The 20,707-nt window shown below is 38.2% G+C and overlaps 2 protein-coding genes across 3 annotated transcripts in view; both read right to left on the bottom strand.

Moving 5' to 3' along the window:
* Positions 1–982: 982 nt before the first annotated feature.
* On the bottom strand, positions 983–3,856 carry LOC103709197 (zinc finger MYND domain protein). The gene is made up of 2 exons (XM_017843363.5): positions 3,627–3,856; positions 983–3,241 (listed from the first exon to the last, which is right to left on the bottom strand). The coding sequence occupies exon 2, from the start codon at positions 3,121–3,123 to the stop codon at positions 1,231–1,233; it is 1,893 nt and encodes a 630-aa protein (XP_017698852.3). The 5' UTR covers positions 3,124–3,241; positions 3,627–3,856; the 3' UTR covers positions 983–1,230.
* Positions 3,857–4,800: 944 nt separating this feature from the next.
* The window catches only part of LOC103709198 (protein EXPORTIN 1A-like), a 30,432-nt gene continuing 14,525 nt past the window's right edge, over positions 4,801–20,707 (bottom strand). The window contains exons 17-32 of one of the 2 annotated variants that reach the window (XM_008794425.6): positions 18,985–19,082; positions 18,797–18,905; positions 15,782–15,847; positions 14,575–14,673; positions 14,381–14,461; positions 14,129–14,218; positions 13,680–13,765; positions 13,484–13,564; positions 13,189–13,371; positions 9,801–9,867; positions 9,603–9,713; positions 9,379–9,486; positions 9,157–9,294; positions 8,940–9,077; positions 8,764–8,868; positions 4,801–5,315 (exon numbers count right to left, since the gene is read on the bottom strand). In XM_008794425.6, the coding sequence (XP_008792647.1) occupies positions 5,193–5,315; positions 8,764–8,868; positions 8,940–9,077; positions 9,157–9,294; positions 9,379–9,486; positions 9,603–9,713; positions 9,801–9,867; positions 13,189–13,371; positions 13,484–13,564; positions 13,680–13,765; positions 14,129–14,218; positions 14,381–14,461; positions 14,575–14,673; positions 15,782–15,847; positions 18,797–18,905; positions 18,985–19,082 (1,683 nt within the window). In that variant the 3' untranslated portion in view covers positions 4,801–5,192. Of the gene's footprint in view, positions 5,316–8,538; positions 8,681–8,763; positions 8,869–8,939; positions 9,078–9,156; positions 9,295–9,378; positions 9,487–9,602; positions 9,714–9,800; positions 9,868–13,188; positions 13,372–13,483; positions 13,565–13,679; positions 13,766–14,128; positions 14,219–14,380; positions 14,462–14,574; positions 14,674–15,781; positions 15,848–18,796; positions 18,906–18,984; positions 19,083–20,707 lie in introns of those variants that run through there. The other variant, XM_088704382.2, reaches the window with a different exon arrangement.

Raw genomic sequence — 20,707 nt, 5'->3', positions numbered from 1 at the left:
TTTATTAAGACCAAGATATTTGTATATAATTTATCATATTTGAGCTTTGAGAATTGAGATAGGGCATTGCTCGCTTCCAGCTATACATTCGAATAGCCATAGATAGCCATGTATCGTAGTTGGATTTTTAAAGCCCAAACCTGAGAAATTATATATAGATATCTAGAATTTTAATATGCATTCTCCTGTGGCTGAATTGTAACCACCATCGCAAGTTCGGTAGTTAGAAATAATTTGGCCAAACATAAAAATTTGAAGTTTGAAAAAAAAATCAAATAACAGAAGGAATAAAAATACAAAATAAAAATAAAGAATATGAGATGTTGTAAGATTCAAATGGATCAGATAGTAATGACGTCAGCATGGTATTTACTTATTTAAAATAAAGATAATGGTAGGATGTTATATTTTATGCACATGGCAAAAATCAAGTAGTGAAATATATATTTCTGAAATGTTTGGTGGGACTGTATAATTACCTCAGACATGGGGAGAGTTAGTGTAATTTTTTCTAATAAATTTCAGTCAAGAATTTTCTTTTCCCTATTTAAAAATATATAAAAAAGAAAAGAGCGTATTCACTCAAATTTGATTTTTAAAAAAATATTCATGCAAAAAAAACTCAAATTTTAGATGTCCATTTGACAACATCCAGTAGAATCTGAAAGGATACGTACCCTCAACAGTTGTGTAGGAGCTTCAATAATATATATTAAGCTGCAAAGGAAAGTGATTTAATCAACAATTCCTCCACCGCCTACAGAATTTTGGATCTGTAAGTTCGATGTTGATGACAGTTCAATACGGCCGACATCAGACATCAGACATCAGAAAACCAGATTTCTCTGGATCATGATCCAAACTTTATGTTCAGTCAAAATTAACTAGTTTTCATGATGCAGCACTCAAAGCTGACCATGACAAATTTTAACATAATAGAATCAACATCAAGAAGCGGCGGTCACTGATTGATCACCAGAAAGGAAAACAAAATGTTCTAACATTATGTAAAAAGGTTCATGATATCGCAATATCAATTATCAACAGCACAAAATCTTAGTAGTCCACAACCTCACTAAAGTTGGACGCATGCTATGAAAGCATAAAGAAAAGTTTGGCGCCTTGGCTCTCCAACTTCAAACTCCCTGGGATTAAGGTTCAAACAAGCAGACAAATCAAGTGAATTATGAAGACACCCTGTAGAAACCTTCTCGTGCCATGGGCTGCTTTTCACGTATTCACCCCAAAAACAAAACCATTGCTGAATGAGGGTACATTACTGGAAGGTATCTGATCTCGCAGCGGCGAACGAAAAGGGTTCGGCGTCACAGGATGAGCGACATGCAGCCCAGCTCCTCGAAGCACCTGCTTAGCATTTGCACACGAGATTTCAGACCTTTCTGTGAAGAAAGCTGGCACATTCATCGACTTAATCAACTCAAGAGCACCACCCCAGCTCCCATAGCTCTCCAACCCACAGTTCAGAGCAATGACAGCATGAGGCGACGAAAGGTACGAGGCCTGTTCCTGATAGATGCCTCTCACCAAGTTCACTCTCAATCTACCACTGATCCCTGACACCGTCCCTGATAGATTACTTGGAACCTCTGGCCCAATCATGACTATCTGCATGTTACCTGATCCATTCAGCAAATGGGTGATCTCTAAGAAAGCAGGCATCCAATCTAGCTCCCCTGCAGGGCCAAGGTAATGCACAATCACTTCTTTTCCCTTTATAAGTCTGTTCTTGGAGCTCATAACAAGGGCAGTTAGTATGTGATAAACTGTCAGAGGATGGGATAATATGGCAGCAACCAGGCTTGTCATCGGGAGGGCGCGGAGACTGTAGTACTCGGACCAGCCTGATAGCAGGATAGGATTGGAAGCTCCATTCAAACAGTTTGGGAATGCCGAATCAGGAGGGTACTCCCCATCACTCAAACCTCCCCATGACTCAAAGATTCCACTGGCCTTCAAAGGGAGAAGACCAAATGGGCAATGAGAATAGCAGCTGCACTTCCTTCTCCACATCCCTTTCTGATGGAGACCCATCGACTCGAGCCATTTACATGGGTGATCGACAAAGCAAGGGAAAATAAATATCTTCAGAGCCAACTCTTCCTCCCTCTCCATCATTGCTTGGTAGAGTCCACATATACTTTTGTGAGTTTCCTTCCAGTGCTGCTTCTGGCATACCGGGCCACAATAAACTACTGCACGACACCGGCCGCAGAACAAAGACTGATCTCCATGGACTTCCTTCTCACACATTGCACACTTTCTTAGAGCAGTCCAATTAGCCGATGCTTCCACTGGTGGAAGCTCTTCCTTCGGCGGTGGCTCGGCGTACTTTGGTGGAGTTGAAACAAGCTTCTTCTCCACATAAACCTGACCAGGTGGATGCGAGATGGTGACTGCTACGAGGTCCCCAACCTTGGCGACTTCAGGAGGCCACTGCACATCAACTGTCTCAATAAAGGGCTCGAAGCTCATCAGCCTTCCTCTTCTTGCAGCTCCATCATTTGCCCACTCGAGCAGAGGATGCACGAGGGCAACAGCCTTCGTGAACGCAAAGACATAGCGGAGCTCCTCAAGCGTGGGGTTGCGAAACCGCAACCCACCTGTTGAAGTGCAGCGAGCGACATCTACGACGGGAAACCGACCAGGTCCAGAGGCCTCCAACGATAAGGACCGAACCATCCTCTTGTTTGAGGGGAACAAGAGGGATTCTGGTTGAAAGATGACCCTCAGGAGCTCCACATTAGGGACCCGAATCGTCTCCCTTACGCCTGTCATCTTCTGAGCATCCTGCTCGGATTTGAACAAGTGGAAGCCGAGGTCTCCTCCATCCCCACCAATAAACTGGGCGCAAGGGAATAGTTGCTTCTTGTTGGACCAGTCGGCGTCCTTGCCAATTCGGATACCGAAGAGATGGCCAGGTCGCAGCCTCTTCCATGGGTCAGTACGGTAGAGAGCGGCGGAGGCGCGGAAGAGGGATATGATAAAGGCTGGGGCAATTCCTTCTACATTTAGGAGGCAGGTCCCGGAGCTCGGGCCGAGGCCCGGGCCAGAGCCAAACTGCTCTTGGAAACGGGCAAAGAGGTCTTTGAGATGCATCTCCATGGAAGAAGCTACGGATCTCCAACTTGTTAACAGCAAAATCAGCGAATCGCTCACCAAGTGAAGATCTTTCGGCTTAGATTGATAGCTCTCGGATTTCTTTTGGAAAACCCTAAAAAATCTGCAAAAATCCGTTGAAAACCTCAATTTACAGAAGACGAAAAAGAAAAACCCAGGCTCCAAAAAATTCTCCAAAATCCAGAACACTCTTAAGGGACCTCTAGGGTTCGATTCACCCAGTAAATTATCACTAAATATGTATCAATCAAATCCGGTTACTTTTCCCCCTCTCCAATTACAGAAACCAACAGTCTCCAGACTAAAATTTGCATACGTCGATGGATTCCTAGAATCCCGAATCAATGCAGATAATTCAACAATGGTACAACGATACAATCAAATTTCATGAAACGAGGAGAAAGAAGGGGAAAATCTACCAGATATCGCTAAAAAGGATACACAGGAAGAAAAGAGAGGTCGCGAAATAGATCCAGAGAAGTACTCACATCAAATAGATCTAGATCTGCTGATGAACCAGTTGTGGCGGTTTCAGAAACGAGAATCCTCTCTATTCTACACTTAGTCCTTCGAACGGCTCTGTTTCTAATGCTTAAGCAGAGTACGGAGGTCGATGGGGTGAACGCTCCAAGAGGAGAAACAGGGGTGTGGCTCTTCAAATTTCACTAGCATTTCCAATAGAGTGAATGCGTCAATCGAGTTTCTACATTAAGTGGATAATTAAGACGGGATGAGCTTGGCTTGTATACTTACCTAATCAAAACATTTCCTTATTTTCTTGTAGTTTACTTAAGGAATTTATATACAACAAAATGACATGGTACACTTTCAGGAATTTACAGTACCTCTAGGTTTTAGGATGGTCTCCTTTTAGACCTTTCTAAGGACCTAGGTTACAAGCTAAATTCACTAGTTAGATAAGCTGCAAGATGACAAACGACGGGCAGCAACCTGCATTTTATATGTTGGATATAAGGTCCACATTGAATTTTAATAAACCTGTAATTTAACACACATCAACCACCTGGCAGCTTCACTTTTCCGAGTGTGCTTCCCTCAGGCTTGGAGGAATATAACATAAGTCAACAAGGTACAAATATGACAGGCCTAGAGGAAAAGAGAATCAAATTTGATGTTCAAGTCGTAACTCATCGGAGAACAGTAACACTGATGGGATGGGCCTTGCAATTAATTTTTTTATACTTTCCAGGAATTACATTCACAGAATTTCTAAGCATGGTTAGGAATAAGAATTGAAACACCATTATCGAGTTTTCTCTATAAACTTTTAATAAAACAATCCAGCATTAAGCATTAGTCATGCTTCTTTCGGCAGCCCTCGTGATTTTTCGAATGATTCTACCACACATTTCAAATCCGCTTCCGAAATTTATTCTGTTGCTCATATCACAATATTCCAGGTTCCCTTGCATCCCTCTAACAAACATTATTATGATACACCTTTGCTTCCAAGTCCCCTGACAAAACCACGGAACCAAAGAGGTGGAGAGCAAAAAACAATTGCTGTTAAAAAAAAAATCTATTCCATGAACCACGGAAGCAAAGATGTCTGTTTATCACAGTAAAGTGAAATAAAAAAAAAAATAGTTGTGCTGTGGAAACAAAATAAGGATAAACCACCACTCAGTAAGACACAGGCAGTTGAACGAGAACGTAAAACCTTTTCACAAGCCTGAAAATGTCAAAATACATAAGCCACTTGAACCCTCAATAGGTAAAAGTAGAAACAATCATCCCGACACCAATTGCTGAAACCAACAATTTAAACCCTATATTTGAAAAAATTAACTCGCATAAAAACTGCTGCTACTTCAGCTGGCATCAACACCATTCTCCAATTATAACCAGCATTTTGAAGAGTGCTGCAACAGACCAGTATCTCTCCTTTCTTTCTCTGACCATATAAAAAATATCAGAGAAAGAAAACTGGGTCTTCTCCAATCCACTCGATGGAGAATTTGGAAAAATTATTTAAAGCACCATACAGAGATTGAAGAAACTGCAGAAATATCACAGCCATGTATGTATCAACACTATGAATCCACCATCTCGTCTTGCAACTCGCTAGGGGCAATGAGCCCTGGAATGGTGAGCATACGTTGCCGTTCCCTTTCTCTTTGGGCAGCTGCTTCTTCTGCATAAAGATCTTTATTGTCCTGCATGTAAAGGTAGAAAGCATTAGACACAGCTACAAGGTCAAAGCTGATATTTAATTTGTCCCAAGCTTGGAGAATTCCAAACCAGCTATGAAAATATATTATTATATGCGGATGTGATTGGAGAATTCCAACTTAATAACCATATCACGAGGGGAAAAACAAACTGCACCGGTACCCCACTATCCTCCCCAACGGTTTGCATCCGCCATGCATGCCATACAAAGTGGATTAAGCATTCAAGACCATGAAAAAAAAGCACTAATCACAAAGAAGCTTTCATGCATCTCAAAGCCCCATTTAACAGGAAATGAGCTGCAAAACTTTGTTTTCTGCTGACCTGCAGAGCTAATCAGCATCATCCTCAAGAATATCAAAGCAAAAAATCCACAACCCCAGAGTCAAATTTTAACCAGCCTAAGTTGTCAATAAGCAAAGTTCTATTCAACTCTTGAGGAGATAAGCTAAATCTAAAGAAAAAATGGGCAGTTAGCCCAAGTTTGAGTAGTCAAATAACAATTTTATGTACAATTATCAAGTTATATATATATATATATATATATATATATATATATATATATAGATAGATAGCAAGGTGACTTGGATATGGGTGTAGGACATGGCAAGGTCCAATAATCATCAAAGCAAAAAATCCACAACCCAAAAGTCAAATTTTAACCGGCCTAAGTTGTCAATAAGCAAAGTTCTATTTAACTCTTGAGGAGACAATCTAAATCTAAAGAAAAAATGTGTAGTTAGCCCAAGTTTGAGTAGTCAAATAACAATTTTATGTACAATTATCAAGTGTTACAATATATATATATATAGCAAGGTGACTTGGATATGGGTGTAGGACATGGCAAGGTCCAATAATCATCAAAGCAAAAAATCCACAACCCTAAAGTCAAATTTTAACCGGCCTAAGTTGTCAATAAGCAAAGTTCTATTTAACTCTTGAGGAGACAATCTAAATCTAAAGAAAAAATGTGTAGTTAGCCCAAGTTTGAGTAGTCAAATAACAATTTTATGTACAATTATCAAGTGTTACAATATATATATATATATAGCAAGGTGACTTGGATATGGGTGTAGGACATGGCAAGGTCCAATAATCAAAATACAGAAAACATGGATAGACATCTATCGAGCACATGAATGTATACATATTTTAAATAGTCAAAGGTTTGTTATGCATATGTATGAAAGTGATAGGTGACCAAAAAGAAGCATGGAATTCTAATAGTTTTGCATACCACATTACAGGAAAGCATTAAACTGCCCATAAATTAAAGTCATTTATAGTGTTGTAATCATTACAAGGCATCAAAACCATAAGTTCAGATGCTAATTATTGAGAGAAATTTGAAGCCATTGAGAAAATCAAAATATGCTCCCATGAGTAAAATATCTCAATGAGTAGATGTCATTTTGTAAACGTCAGTTCTTGATAAGAAACCAAGATTACTTATTGCAGTGCATACTTAAACAGGAAGGAACATAGATATACATTAGACAACCGCATAACCACCAAATTATAGGTTCTGGAGGACCGAACATGCAGGGGGTGGGGTGTTTGTGGGGAGGCCCCGCCCAATAAACTTCGAATATTTGGTATCCAAGGGGAAGTGATTTCCCTCCTATTGCACACCACCAATCCCTCCCTCCCAAGCCCTCCATGCCTCCCCACACATTGACATAACAGAACAAAAAAAAAGAGCACCTCACTTCCCCCACCCACACCCCTCTTAAATGTGGACCTTGACTGGTCAATTATCTCAAATGCCCCTTGCTTCTGAGAGAGAGAGAGAGAGAGATCCAGCAACAATAGCTGGTTTCCCATAACAGATCCATAACAAATCATAAAATAAATTTAATTGCCTTAAATTCTATCATAAAAGGAACTTTTAATCCCTCCATATCACACTGGCTGTGCATAGAGACTTTTAATGCTCCCTCTCAATCTCAACCATCGTCCCACACCTATTTTGCTTTCAATCTCAGCTGTTCTCTTGCACGTTCTCTTTTCAATCTAAATCTCCATGCCCTGCCTGGCACTGCACACTGCTCCTTATTTCTTTCAATCTCTTACATTTGTCCTGTAGTGCAAACAAACGCTATTCATAGTCCATCCAGGCAAACTAGGCTAGGTATGAGGAAGGCAGATGGGGAGATACAGTGTCTTCTCCAATCTACTTTCTAGTTTTTGACTACATCAATTAGTTGCTTGTATCTTTAATTCATTCTTAGTTTTTTCTATATATGTGTGTTTCTGTGTCTGTGCATGTTTATGTGCAAGCACGTGCATGCGTGCACACATGAAGCATGCATACAGATACACATGCAGACAAAATGAACAGTTAGAGAGTAATCTGTCTATAAATTTGGCAAGGCCAAAAAGCAAAACAACTTTTGTGTTAGCATTATTCCTCCTTAATAAAAGCACAAAGCATTTTTTTTTCAGATGTTATCTGATTATTTTCTTAGCATTTAATACAATAGGCTCAACTAAACATGCAAATGATAAATCCCAATTATCTTATCAGATGGTGGAATAAATAAGAACGGAATAAACAATCATTGATTAAATTGAAATCAGTAATCATATGCGCTAGCAACCTTGTGTGCATGTGCACACACATAAAAGAGCATTAAACACATCTCAATTAAGCCCTTGTTGTCTTATTGTAAGCATTGCATTTTTTAAGTAGGCTTTAAACAGTTCTAGTAATATGCTCCTAGGAAAACCCAAAGAAAAACTCCTGAATTCACACCTGCAAATATGTATACACTCCTATTAGGATCTAGTAATACTTCACCAGTTTTGAACTAAGGACAGGATAAGATATTGGTAAAACATTTATAGTCCAAAACAAGTTGCAGTTTTCTAAATCTGCATTTTAACTTAAGTATAAAAATAATGACATGTTTTTGGAAGGTCAAAACAGAAGGCGCCTCATAAATTTTTTGAAGAGATACCGTCAAATTTCAAACAGTGGATGCAGATGGAAGGTTATCTGTATTACAAACAATCTTAGTAGCTCTCTTTTACTGCTTTGAATAATACTTTAGATTATTCCTCATTTAACAAATTAGTCACCACCCATTACTTGCAAATTTATCTACTCAATATAATGATACTTAATATTCTAAATCTGAGAATCTACACAACCAAAATAGATAACTAAATTTCAGTACATTTTTAATCATCACAAAAAAACCAGCAAACAAAACATTAAAACACCAAAAGTATAATGCTAAATACATATCTGATTTTATTCACAATGTTTAGTAAATAGTTTGATAAAGGCCTCCATGTTTTTCTCTGATCAGGTTTGGCATGGTTAAGCCCTGGGAGAAGCTACTACCTGAACAGACATGCGAACAGCACACTTACTGCTCACTTGAGCAGTGCAAGAAAAGCATATAGCATCATTAGTCATCACATTACCTGAGCTGAGAATTCTTTTGATTGTATAAGAAAGTCTCGGGTGTGGTTTTTAAATATATGGAGATCATTTCTTGACTCAAACAGCCCATCAACAAACCGAGTTACCTGCAGAAAACTTAATACTCAGATAACTAAAAGAGAACAGAATAATGAAAACTAGAACATGGATCTCTTACCTCTGCCAGCGTCAAATTTGGAAAAGATGTCCCTAGTAGTTTTATGGTGTAATCACGGATAAATACTGTGTTACTAGGGCATGGAATAGGAACTGCCGAGGCATCCCACAAGGGCTCTGTTAATGAACCAGAATCTAACTGAAATGGCAACAATAGATTAAGTTAATACAAAGGAACAGCAAGATCAGAAGCTGCAAAGCATTAGTTTGCTAATTACCAGGCAAAACAGATGTTGAAGTATTAAAACATGCAGCTTGAAACCAGGTTTATGAAATGTGTCTGTCAAGACAGCAAATATTTCTTGCTCAATTGTTAAGAAGTAAGTCCTATGAAATTGATTGCAAAATTCTGAAACCTGTCAATACACCATATACACACGGTGAGTTAACTTCATTCAGCCAAATGATGGACAGCCAAAATGGGTGGAAATGAATCCAACCTGAAAGTTTTTTAGCATTTCCAGCAAGAGATTAAGGCCAGTCTCAGCAATATTCCTTTCAGTATGTCGGAAAGCCCAGATGATAGAATCCATGACAAGCTTCAGTTGCTGCATCAAGCAAGAGTGGCGGACAAGACGGGCAACTAATAAGAATTGTATCCAAAACATGGCACTTGCATTGATTAAGCAATGTGGAAGCTACTTAAGAAAATATGGACACCAACCTGACTTGATAACTGGATTAAAGCATGAAAACAGTGTGTAGCAATTGCACGTAATAAAGAAAAGAACTTGAGACGATGCTCGGGATAATCTTCAAAGTTCTTTGTAATCATCTGCAGAAAATACAGAAAGTGGTAACATTATTTGTCAGAAACCTAAACAACAAAAAGACATTTCTATCTTAATATGCTAACTCTCACCTCAAGAGTGCATTGAAAAACTGCTTCAAATATTCGGGGGACATCTTCCATCATTAGGCTTTTATATCTATCAACAAAGAGTGAGACACATAAATGACTATTACGGCATACATTGTGTTACTACCAAATTTTAAACAAAAAAGGCAATTAGAGAATGACACACAAATCAAACAAATGCATAAATTCATCCTTTATCATGCAATTTATGGTGATACCCCTTCAAGAATGATGATACAAAACTTACATAAACATGGAAGTGATGCAACCTAAAAAAATTATATTTTAGGAATTATTTATTTTTATATTCTCTATGCCAAATTTGTTATAAGGGTTGAGTTAGGAAGGTCAATATATATATGTGTGTGTGTGTGTGTGTATGGCTGATAGTGAGCTACAACTAGGTTGAGTTAATCCAAGAACTACAAAATCCTAGCCGGAAGCATAACCCAATGTGTGGACTGGCCTGTAAATAGCTTCACTAATAGAGTCATGATAGGAGAGAAGTTTGAGAAACAAGGACTCCATTTTTAGTTAATTATAAAATTATTTTTTGTATGAAAGTAGTATAAATTGCTCCAGTTCATACCATTCAACACCCTCAACACTGCCAAGGCATGCTCCCCAAATTCACTGGAGGAAGGCTGGCACTAGAGCTCCCGATTAGCCTCTTCCCCTCTTGCCGCCAACTCGCTATCCGGCTCACTATCATTGGTTGGCACCATAGCTGACTCCTCCATCCCTGAGCACCTATTCTCGCTGTCGGAAGGGGCGAAGACCACCCTAGCTCGCTCCTTCCGTTCAGACGAACCACCTCCCAGCGCCACAGGACAGAGAGGACGTTGCCGCAGCTGATCGCCGAACACTATATCCTTCCTCGGCGCCCGAGACGAAGGAGAAATTGCCCCAAGGCCCTCCGTCAAGCCCTCACCAGTGCTCAGCCCAATAGACCCAAAAGATTCAGTACCCTTCGTCGCTCCCAATTTGATCAACCACTGAGCTCGAGCCCACTACAAGCAGGCCCTTGTTCGTGCCCCCTGACGCTGGAGACTAGGACAGCACAAGCCTGCTTCCACTATGACAATCTCTAGGCCGCACACCTCTTCCACCAACCCGGCCCCTCCGGTCTCCTTGGTCGAACCCAAATCCCTCAAGAGGTCAAAACCATACATATCTAATTCTGGTCTAGGTCAGGCTCGACCCTTGCTACCCGCTTCCTTTGATCGTGTGGTCATTCGGAGGAGATCAACGGCATGCAACTTTTGCTGGCTTTTGCCACTAGTATGAGTTCGGTGCTGAGCCGATTGAGCTCTACCGATTTTGCGGTGAGTTCGGCCAAGATGACGAGAAGCCCAATCTAGCTGACTCTGGAGTTGACTCTACCATCTTCTCCCTCGGTGTCCCCTTGGCCGCCCTCGGCGGCCGGATCCTTGCCGTCGCAAGCCAGGGGCCCAAAACAAATTGCTGATCTTGCTCTTTCGTGTTGGTATCATGGCCGCCTCTATCCCCCCGAGTTATCAGCCACCTTCAACACCATTGGCGTCGGGGAGCTTTTCCAATCCAAGGGGTCACCCACCTCCATCTGCGGCTCCAGCACCAAAAACTTGCACTCATCATCGTTGTGTCCAATTTGCCCGCATCAATAGAAGAATACAACACTTTCATAGACAAAGGGCTGCCAGAAAACCCTAGCTCTCCCCTTGATTTGGATTCCAGACTCCAAAGGTTCAGTGGCATCAATAGCCACTTTCACCCTTATGTAACCCAGTTTCTTCAGTTGGTCAGCGAAGCTATCCATGGCCAGTGGTCGGCCGACAGCTGTAGCTATCTGTAGCTATTTGCAAGATAGAAGCCTTCTCCCGATACTCCAGACGAAGCTTCGGCAGCCTCAGCCACACCACCGATTTGACGACATCTGTTCTCAAAACAAAGTTTGGAACCTAAGGCTCCATTGTCATCAGCTAGCCTGCCACCACCGAAGGGCCGCCTAAAAGCACCATCCCAATCCTCCTCTGATCTAAACCTGATGACAATATGGTCTTTGGCCGGAGGGAAAGCTTCCACCTCGTATTGAAGTTCCCCCTGCACCATCACCTCCTGGGCCACCAAATCAGCCGGAACTCGCTAGCCTAAGCTCCGAGCAGTCACTGCAACCTTCTCCCACGACTGCCTTATCGCCTCGATCCGCTCCAACAACTCGAGAGCCTCTGCGAAGTGTCTCCAGAGGTTCTCCACCACCTCCTCCGAGATTCGGTGGGATGTCCACCCCACCATCCTCAATCGACTCGGCCTCTTCTCGACATGAAGTGGCGGACTCCGGCTCTCACCGGCGAAGGAGCCCCCCGATGCTTTCCTTCTTTGGGCACCCATTCACCACGCATACCAGCGGTTAATCGAAGCTTTGAGAGCGCACGAAGTTTGATGCAATCGCTCACCCAGAGCACACCCTACCTTTACTTTGCTGAATTTGATTTGTTAATATGGGACTTGAGCTTCAAATATGTAATTGAGTGACTATCTCCCCCTCTCTTTTGTCTTTCCACTACTCCCTCTTCTTATCCTTCTCCTTCTAATTCCTCCATCTTCTCCACAAGATAAAAATTTGACGTTTTTGAATATGTTCATTGAACTTACAATTTTTTATTGTCAATTGTTTCTGAAGTTGCAGACAACTGAAATTAATTGTTTCATTAGGAATTTCATTGACCATATGATTTATTTTTTGTTAATTGTTTCTGAAATCATATATACAAATAAATACATTAAAATACCTCAAGTTAAATTACAAGATCTATTTTTCAGTAAAATTACCATCAGAAAGCCATAGTTTGGATATCCTAAGATTATGAGACTCCTATAATCAATCGCATTGGTATTTATGCTAGTTTGGGAGTTTGTCTGAAGAACTCAATAGATCTCTGAATTTGTGAATTTAGAGAGATATGAAGTCTGGAAGCTGAAATTAATTCAACTAATTCCTCCAATGAAAATTGAAACTATTTTTTAATATAAAATACAAAAGCTTTAAGTACAAAAAAATAACCTCAAGTAACCTCTGGCTTGGTTAAAAGAAAAGTAACCTCTCTTAACACAATCAAATGCGTAAATGTGGACGTATAAATTGAACACTAAGCCAAACTGTCCTAATAATGAAATGAGAAAACAACTCTTCCAATTTTTTGAATCATTCAATAGTTAAAAGTAAGAGACTGGAGTTTTAGGTTAAGATAAGAGGAAATCAGTTTTCTTTCTGATTTACATTCTTTCACAACTCACTCCTGAGTCAACTCTATGTAAACAGGGTAGCCAAGATAAGAATAAAAATTAATATTACATATTTCTTATACCAGAGTAAGCAGCAAATAAAAGAAAAATGCACTGTAAAGCATACTTGTTTATAATTGTGGCGAATAGTGACAACACTTCAGATTCCCTAGCATCAGGCAAATTTCTTGCATAGTCACCAAGTATAGGATCCATCATTGGTGGCACAAACTGCTTTCCAATTTGTGGTTGGTCTTCAGCCTTGTCCAAAAATGTCTCGATCAGCTTGAGAGTCTCTCGCTTAACAGATCTGATATTATCACAATAAATTAGTAATGGTAAAATTATTCCTAGAAGTCTTAATAATGAGAAAATTGTGAAATGCAACATGATGAAGCATAGTTGCCACTTTGATGCCTCACCGAAGAAGCTTTACATAGGATGTTCTTGAAGCGAAGGGCCCCCCTTCAGCTATACTATTAGATATAAGCTCACTGTACATTCTGTTAAGGAAAAAATAAAAATAAACAAAGAACAAGTTAATAAAATATTAAGAAATGAACTATTTCTCGGCCAAAAAGTCTGAAGTCACTGAAAGATGTGAACTAAATACCATACCTGTATACACTTAGCATGTCCAAGAATATCAAGGATATTTGTGAAAAGAAAAATGACCCAAGAGAACTAGCAGCACTAGTGTTTGTCTGTCAAGCATCAAAAGGTTGTGTTACTCTCATTTAATTTGCGAAAGCTTCGTTAAAGAAAGTTAAAAATGTGCAATGCAAACTAGAAATACTTTCAAAACAAGATTTCAACATTATATATCTTGGATATTGAATGTATTAAAACTTCAGATTTAAAACATAAGTGTTACTCCATCAGTTTCAATTTCATCAGATACTTAAATATACTGGTACGGTCAACAGTCTGATTTACAGCATTTAGAATCTTCAATGTAATATATACAATCAAGCAACAGTAGACGCATCATGCATTTTCAAAGAACATGTTGAGGTGTATTACACAAGTTTAGACAAAGTGCCCTAATCAAAGCAAAACAGATATACCTGTAATATATTAAGAACAGTTCTGATAACATCTTGATCCTTCAGAACATCAACACTTTGGCTTGCTTGTCCAATAATTTCTGCCCATTTCTGGAACATAATTTTGCATACCCATCATAGAACATCAGAAGGTCAAAAGTTGAAATCATCAATAAAAGAAAGAGCCTAGACAAGATATACAGTTTTTAAAGAAACTAGACTATCATGGTCAAAACTCAAAGTCAGGTCTATGTGTTAAGCTAAATCACTTGCCTGATTTGGAAGGTCCATTAACCTTCTCAAATACTCATCCCTCTTTGCAGGATCAGATTCTGCATGTATCATATGGCTAACCTACAGGTAGACAAAGTAATAACAAACAATGCATTTTACAATCAGACATATGGTGAAAAGTAAAGAAAATAAATATATAATTTGCTACGATAGTGGATTTTGCTTAATCCTACCGATTCATAGAATGAATGAATTTGATGAGGCTCAAGATCTGCAATTGTATTTGGAAGGCCAGATAGAAGTTCAGAAACAAAAGGCTCATTCTCCCCTACCTGAGGTAAAATAGCCACATAATTACAACAGATACTGATCAAATGAAAGTAGGTTCCTGCAGAATTACTTACCAAGAAAAAAAAATGATAAGTCCAATACAGCAAGGCAAGACAAAAAGGTAGAAAGTACAAGATTAGGGATTGCCATCAACTACATTATGTAACTATTGATGTGCAGGTGTGTGTGTGCACGTACATGTGTGTATGTGGAAACAAACATGAACACATACACACATATATAAAACACATAGTTACATAATGTATTTATGAAAACATGTATTATGAATAATAATTTTCCTTCTATAAACAAAAGCATGTATTATAAATAATAATTTTCCTTCTATAAACAAAAGCATGTATTATAAATAATAATTTTCCTTCTATAAAAAAAAAAGGGATGTTGATATAATGACGAGAGATATGTCAGATTGGACAAGGAACAGTCAAATATATTGCTAAACTTGTAATAACTTAGGCTTACATGTTAAACAAACATCCATAGAAAGTATTTTCATTCAAGACCCTGAACCGGAGATACCCACACAGGAACAACTAACACAGCTCGGAAACAGGCAATCTCTACCACTTGAGCTAAGACAACAATATGTTATTATGTTTACGAATATTCATTTGGAGTCAAGTGTAAATGTTACAAATTACAAGACATCTTGGTAAAATAAACAGTTTCCTTGACTGATAATTTCATGTACATGGCATGAATTATTATGAAATCCATACACTACCCGAAACATTAAATAATTGATGAATAGTTTATTTTTGATTTTATATCACAGGCTTATTCAGTGAATGAGAACTAGGTCAACTAATCAAAACTTTTAAATCTTTGAAATATGGCCCGGCATATAACTATAAATATTCCCATGTTTTATCACTCCCAGACAATCCCAATCAATGTCATTTAATAAGAGAAAGATGGTCATGAAAAATGATTATCAATGTCATTGCATTGATTATTCCCATTAGTTCTAGTGCATCATTTGGAACATAGGTTCAACTATGATAAGTAGTTTAGCAATCTACTTCTCATCAATAATAGATAATTAGTTTTATATAAATATCAAACTTCAAGTAAGGCTGTATGCAATACCTGTGTGATTACAAATTTACGCTTGCATTTCTGAACAATTTTCAAGAAAGTATCACATGCCATATCCTGAAATGAAAATAATGATATTGATATTGAAATGAAGTATGAACAAGTACACAACACAATAATGGCCCCATGCCAAACTCAAAATCAAAGAAGGCAGTCTACACATAAACTCTCAACTATCTCTGCATAGACATAAAATAATACATGTAAAACAATAGAATAGATGAGTAAAACATGGACGACTGCCTAGAAAATTAGATTATCACCCAAAAAAGCAATCTAAAGGTATGATAAACCACAATAAGCAAATGAAAAAAAAGATGCATAAAAAAATGCAAAAAGAAAGCAGCGCACAATCATAACATGCACAGGGTATGCATTTTTTTAAAAAAGGAATTTGGGCAGTTATCAAAAGCTTTTTAGAAAAATGTGTATACTTTCTGAAATTAAATAAGCCTTCCAATGCTGCTGTAAAGAATAAAAAAGAATTCGTAAACTAAAACTTAATGTCAATTAACTATTACTTGAGTATTATTAACATCAGAGAAATAATGTTGTCATACAAACATTAAATTAATTGGTGCATACTCTTTTCCATATTTAGGCAAAAAAAGGTCTTAGTAGGTAAAAGCTAGCGAGAAAACATACTTGATTTTGATGGTGATTGAAACTAAATGGCTGTTAGATCATGTTTGGAGAGCTTGGGGACAATTTTCACCATGGAGCGTCTTCAACGGTAGGAATCCCATCCACAAAAAAGATTCCTTCTTCCTCTATAATTTCACCGCAAAGTCCATCTAGAATTTCCTTCACCAAAAAGGCATCCTACTCCAAAGCATTCTATTTAGTCATTTTATCTTTCTTTTTCTCTCCGATAGGACTTGGCTAGCTATAAAATTTCACTCAAGGATAGGAAAACATGCTGAAAGGCTACGAAATTCTGCTGCTCATGCCAGCAAACTGGATATCCTCAGGCAAAATGCATCCAACATCATCATGGTGATGTGTCATCATGGGACCAAAATAAGACCTTATAAAGGAATATAGGGGGAAACTCCAAGGGTAAAATCCATGTCAGGACCTAAATACAACTCCCAGGTGCAGGTAATTGTTAGTGTCAGGACCTTCTAATCTATAAGAAATCTTACCTGTGGACCCATGACCAAGTATCACACAGACTCATTTTCAAGTGTTCACTACAGGTGTTTTTTTCCAGGCAAACCAAAGAGACAGGACAACACAAGTTAATTGATGGATGACCAATTAGAGAAGGCCTACAATGCGCTCGTGAACCAATGGCAAATAAATTAGAGTTTAAGTCAAGAAATCTCCATGCTGTCCTATTGCAGAGAAATTGCAAATTCAAGGCAGCCAAAAAATTCTGTTTTAGGTTTTTGCACGGGATATGGGTCCTAATAACAGGTCCGTAATGGTATATGCTGATTGATGATTATCCATAATATTTTCTAACAGAAATTCAGATCAAAATAAAAGGAAAAGTAAGGTTTAGAAGACTGCAAGAATAATATAAGTTGGAGAAACAATAGAGAAGAGTAGAGATCAAGAGAAGAGAGAGAGACGCGCACACACACACACACACACACAGAGACAGAAGTTCCCAACCCAATATGCACTTAAAACACCTGAAAATCAAAATTTTAATGTTTTATAAGTTGCCCAACCCAATATGCAACTCAAATAGAACTCCTCAACACCAATTCCACGTGAAATAGGTCTCTGAAACCCACACCAAAAATTATCTAAATAGAAGCTCAGAAAATGCAAGAAAATCTGAATTTAATTAACTGAACTTTTTTATTCAGCATCGGTAATACTATTCAAAGGTCCCAGTACTGAACAGATGGAAATTAAAAGCAGGTGAGAAAAGTTCAAACATCAGAAAATCAAAAAGATGAGTGAACTGACATCTGAAAAGCTCACAATGTATGGAATGCTGAAAAGTGAAGACAAACTGCAAAATGAACAAAAAGTGTCCAGAACCTTAAAACAACAAACAAAAGGAGATATCTAAAAAATAAATTCAAACAAATTTTAATGGTCATCTTCACCATTCACACCCTTTCTTGCTAAATACTTGCAGCATATGTGGTACACTCCAGTGATTAGCCATACCTAATTTGAAATGATGTGTCCTTCTAAGATTTGGGCATGAATAAACTGTCTGTAGATTTTCGCTAAAGAATGGTGCTCTTTCTCCAACTTAGTCCCTACTAGTAAATACCAATTATTGGCTCCATCATCACCTTGTCATTAACCGACGAAATCATTAGACAGTAGAATGTTGAATTCCAGAACCATCAAAGATTTAGTTTGCAATGTATTTTTTGTGGTACTTTTCTTCATATAAGGATAAGAGGGGTCAAACTCATAGCATGTAGGACTGGAAGATTGCATGATGTTTGTGAATATGCAAATTACTGTGTCATAAGACCATGACCCTCATCTCCTTCTGCTACCTCATTCACCACCATGACAATAAATCCACCAGCATGCAAGCCACGTAGGACCATCAAATTGGACTCCACATTTTGTTTAGTCAATTGATTATTAACTAATATGGGAGTATCGAGTACTGAACCTAAGCATACTGAGTAAATAGCATGACAAATTTAAATCCAAAAGGCAGAAAAATGCCTAATCGATATACTAAAAAAGAACAACTTTCTGAAAGGAATCCAAGTAAACATTTCATCAGACATAAATCGGATGCAACATCAACTAAGCAAATCTAACTACCTTCCTGAATCTTCATGCAACTATATCTCATTGGTAAACTAGAGTCGAATACAACAACCAGTTTTCTAAAAATAAATAAATAATAAACATAGGCTTCCATAAATGTAGTCACCATGGTAGTTTATCCAGAGAATCATCATACTAGTCAGAGAGCCAAACATTATTTTCCAGTAACATCCTATATGATTGGTGACCACCAGCATTATATCAGAGGTCCAAAAAATCAGAGAGACAGAGAGACAGGATATAGACCTGAACCCCTGGATGTGTTTCATGCATAAACTCAAACAACTTGTTAACAACTGTTTTCAGAAACTTCCAGTGAGCTCTTAGAAACCTCGGATACTGTCCAACAACATACCTGATAATTTAAAATAAAGTTAGAGAGAAGAAAGTAGAATTGTGAAAGATGCATGGTCCATAATGTTGATGATTCTTACATGATGTTACTAGCTATAACAGCTTTATTATCCTTTCCCTTAGTGATTTCGCAGAGATTCAGTAAATCACGAATGACCAGAACTAGAAACCTATTTTCCTGTCAAACATGAATCAAAAGATCAAGAACGAATTACTTGAAAAATTGGTAAAAGATGGACAATATGAAATATCACATGCAAGGAATAAAAACACTCAGTACACTATATAAAGAAAAATTACTAGTTAAACTACAGATGAAAGTGAAGGCAAGCAAATTTACAAGAAAATGAGAAATGAATTACTAGAAATAAAAGTATAGCAACTAGCTAGCATGTGAAAGGTACACAAGAAACCTAAGCTGTCGGAACTAATTTTCAAGGAAATTCATTAAAAACTTCAGCCTACACTACCATACTACGATATTAGATCCTTATAAGAAATCATACTCTACACTTGTTCCCAGATGAGCAGAAAGTAATTACTAAACATCACCAATGAACAGATACACAACACCACATTAACGAATCTGAACTACAGTTTAACATCACCAATGTTCCCAATATAGATTACCAGGCACCATAGAATACCAACCATTTTGCTAGACATCCAAAATTACAATAAAAAACAATGGGTTCTGGGGACCCCCCCCCCCCCCCCAATTAATACCAAAATGGAGTTTTTGCTGTTCCCAACAACTCAAAAAGCCAGGACTTATCATGCCAAACGCTTTCAAATGCATCAGTACTTAAAATTACCCCCATGATAAAGCAACTTTTCTGTTTCCTGCGAGCGAATAAAAAATCCTATGTACATATTTTTAAAAGCTACCTCCTATACTCTTGTAACAGGTGAAAATGTATTAAGAAACGAGAAATTGGAAATGGCAAAGTGAACTAATGTATATGACAACTGTTCCAAATATGAAAATCCTTAACTAGAACTTAGAATTTACTGCCCGAAAATTTATATGTTAGTTTTGATTTGTGGAGCGAGAAGCTTCCACAAATATCTATTAGCTACCATCTCCATTATCTCTTAGAATGTGGTCTTCTAAGTTGTTGCACAATATTACCTGGTATTCATCACAAGATATTATGCCAAGCATCAGAACATGTACTAGACACAATGTTGCTGTCTAGTCAACTAAAAGATTAAAAATACATGGTTAAGAATAATAAGACTACAAAGTACAACATCTATAATGAAAAAAACATCAGATCGATCTTACTTCTAGTAATAGCTCCTTGTGGAGCAGATGAATGCTTAATATGTTAGCGGTGTTAGAAGTGGGATATGCCCTACAAGCCATCTGCATATTTGACACTAAGAATATTTGAGAAATCATGGCTATAATAAACCAAGAAGGACTGTATACTCCTATGTACTCGAAACTTATTCATAACTATAGGCGAGGTTGGGCATCGCACCTACAAGGCTGCCAAGGTGGACAGTCATGGCAGAGTTCTTCCTTCATCTAGATCAGAACTTGTATTAATATCTAGATGTCCCATCATAATGAACGGTCAAAATCAGCAATCTATCTCACAAATCACTGTCAAGGTAGAGGTGTGAACCAAGTGCACAAGCTTGCAAGTGATCCGTTGAACTAAAAGATAAAAGATATTGTTGTATTTAGAGACCAGTAAATTTGTGGTCAAACCCATGTATTGGCCATGACACCTTGAATTGCCCTTGATAGGAAGCATAGTAGTTTAATGGATTTGGATTTGAGTAAGGGTCAGG

The sequence above is a fragment of the Phoenix dactylifera genome, chromosome 9 (genome assembly GCF_051530095.1).
Source record: "Phoenix dactylifera cultivar Ajwa chromosome 9, Ajwa_hap1_PhDact_Kaust_v1.1, whole genome shotgun sequence".
NCBI classification, from domain to species: Eukaryota; Viridiplantae; Streptophyta; class Magnoliopsida; order Arecales; family Arecaceae; genus Phoenix; species Phoenix dactylifera.
This window is presented reverse-complemented; position numbering and strand designations above follow the sequence as displayed.

Excerpts from the sequence above, each read along its gene's own strand:
- LOC103709197 (XM_017843363.5), bottom strand. The coding sequence starts at position 3,123 with ATGGAGATGCATCTCAAAGACCTCTTTGCCCGTTTCCAAGAGCAGTTT.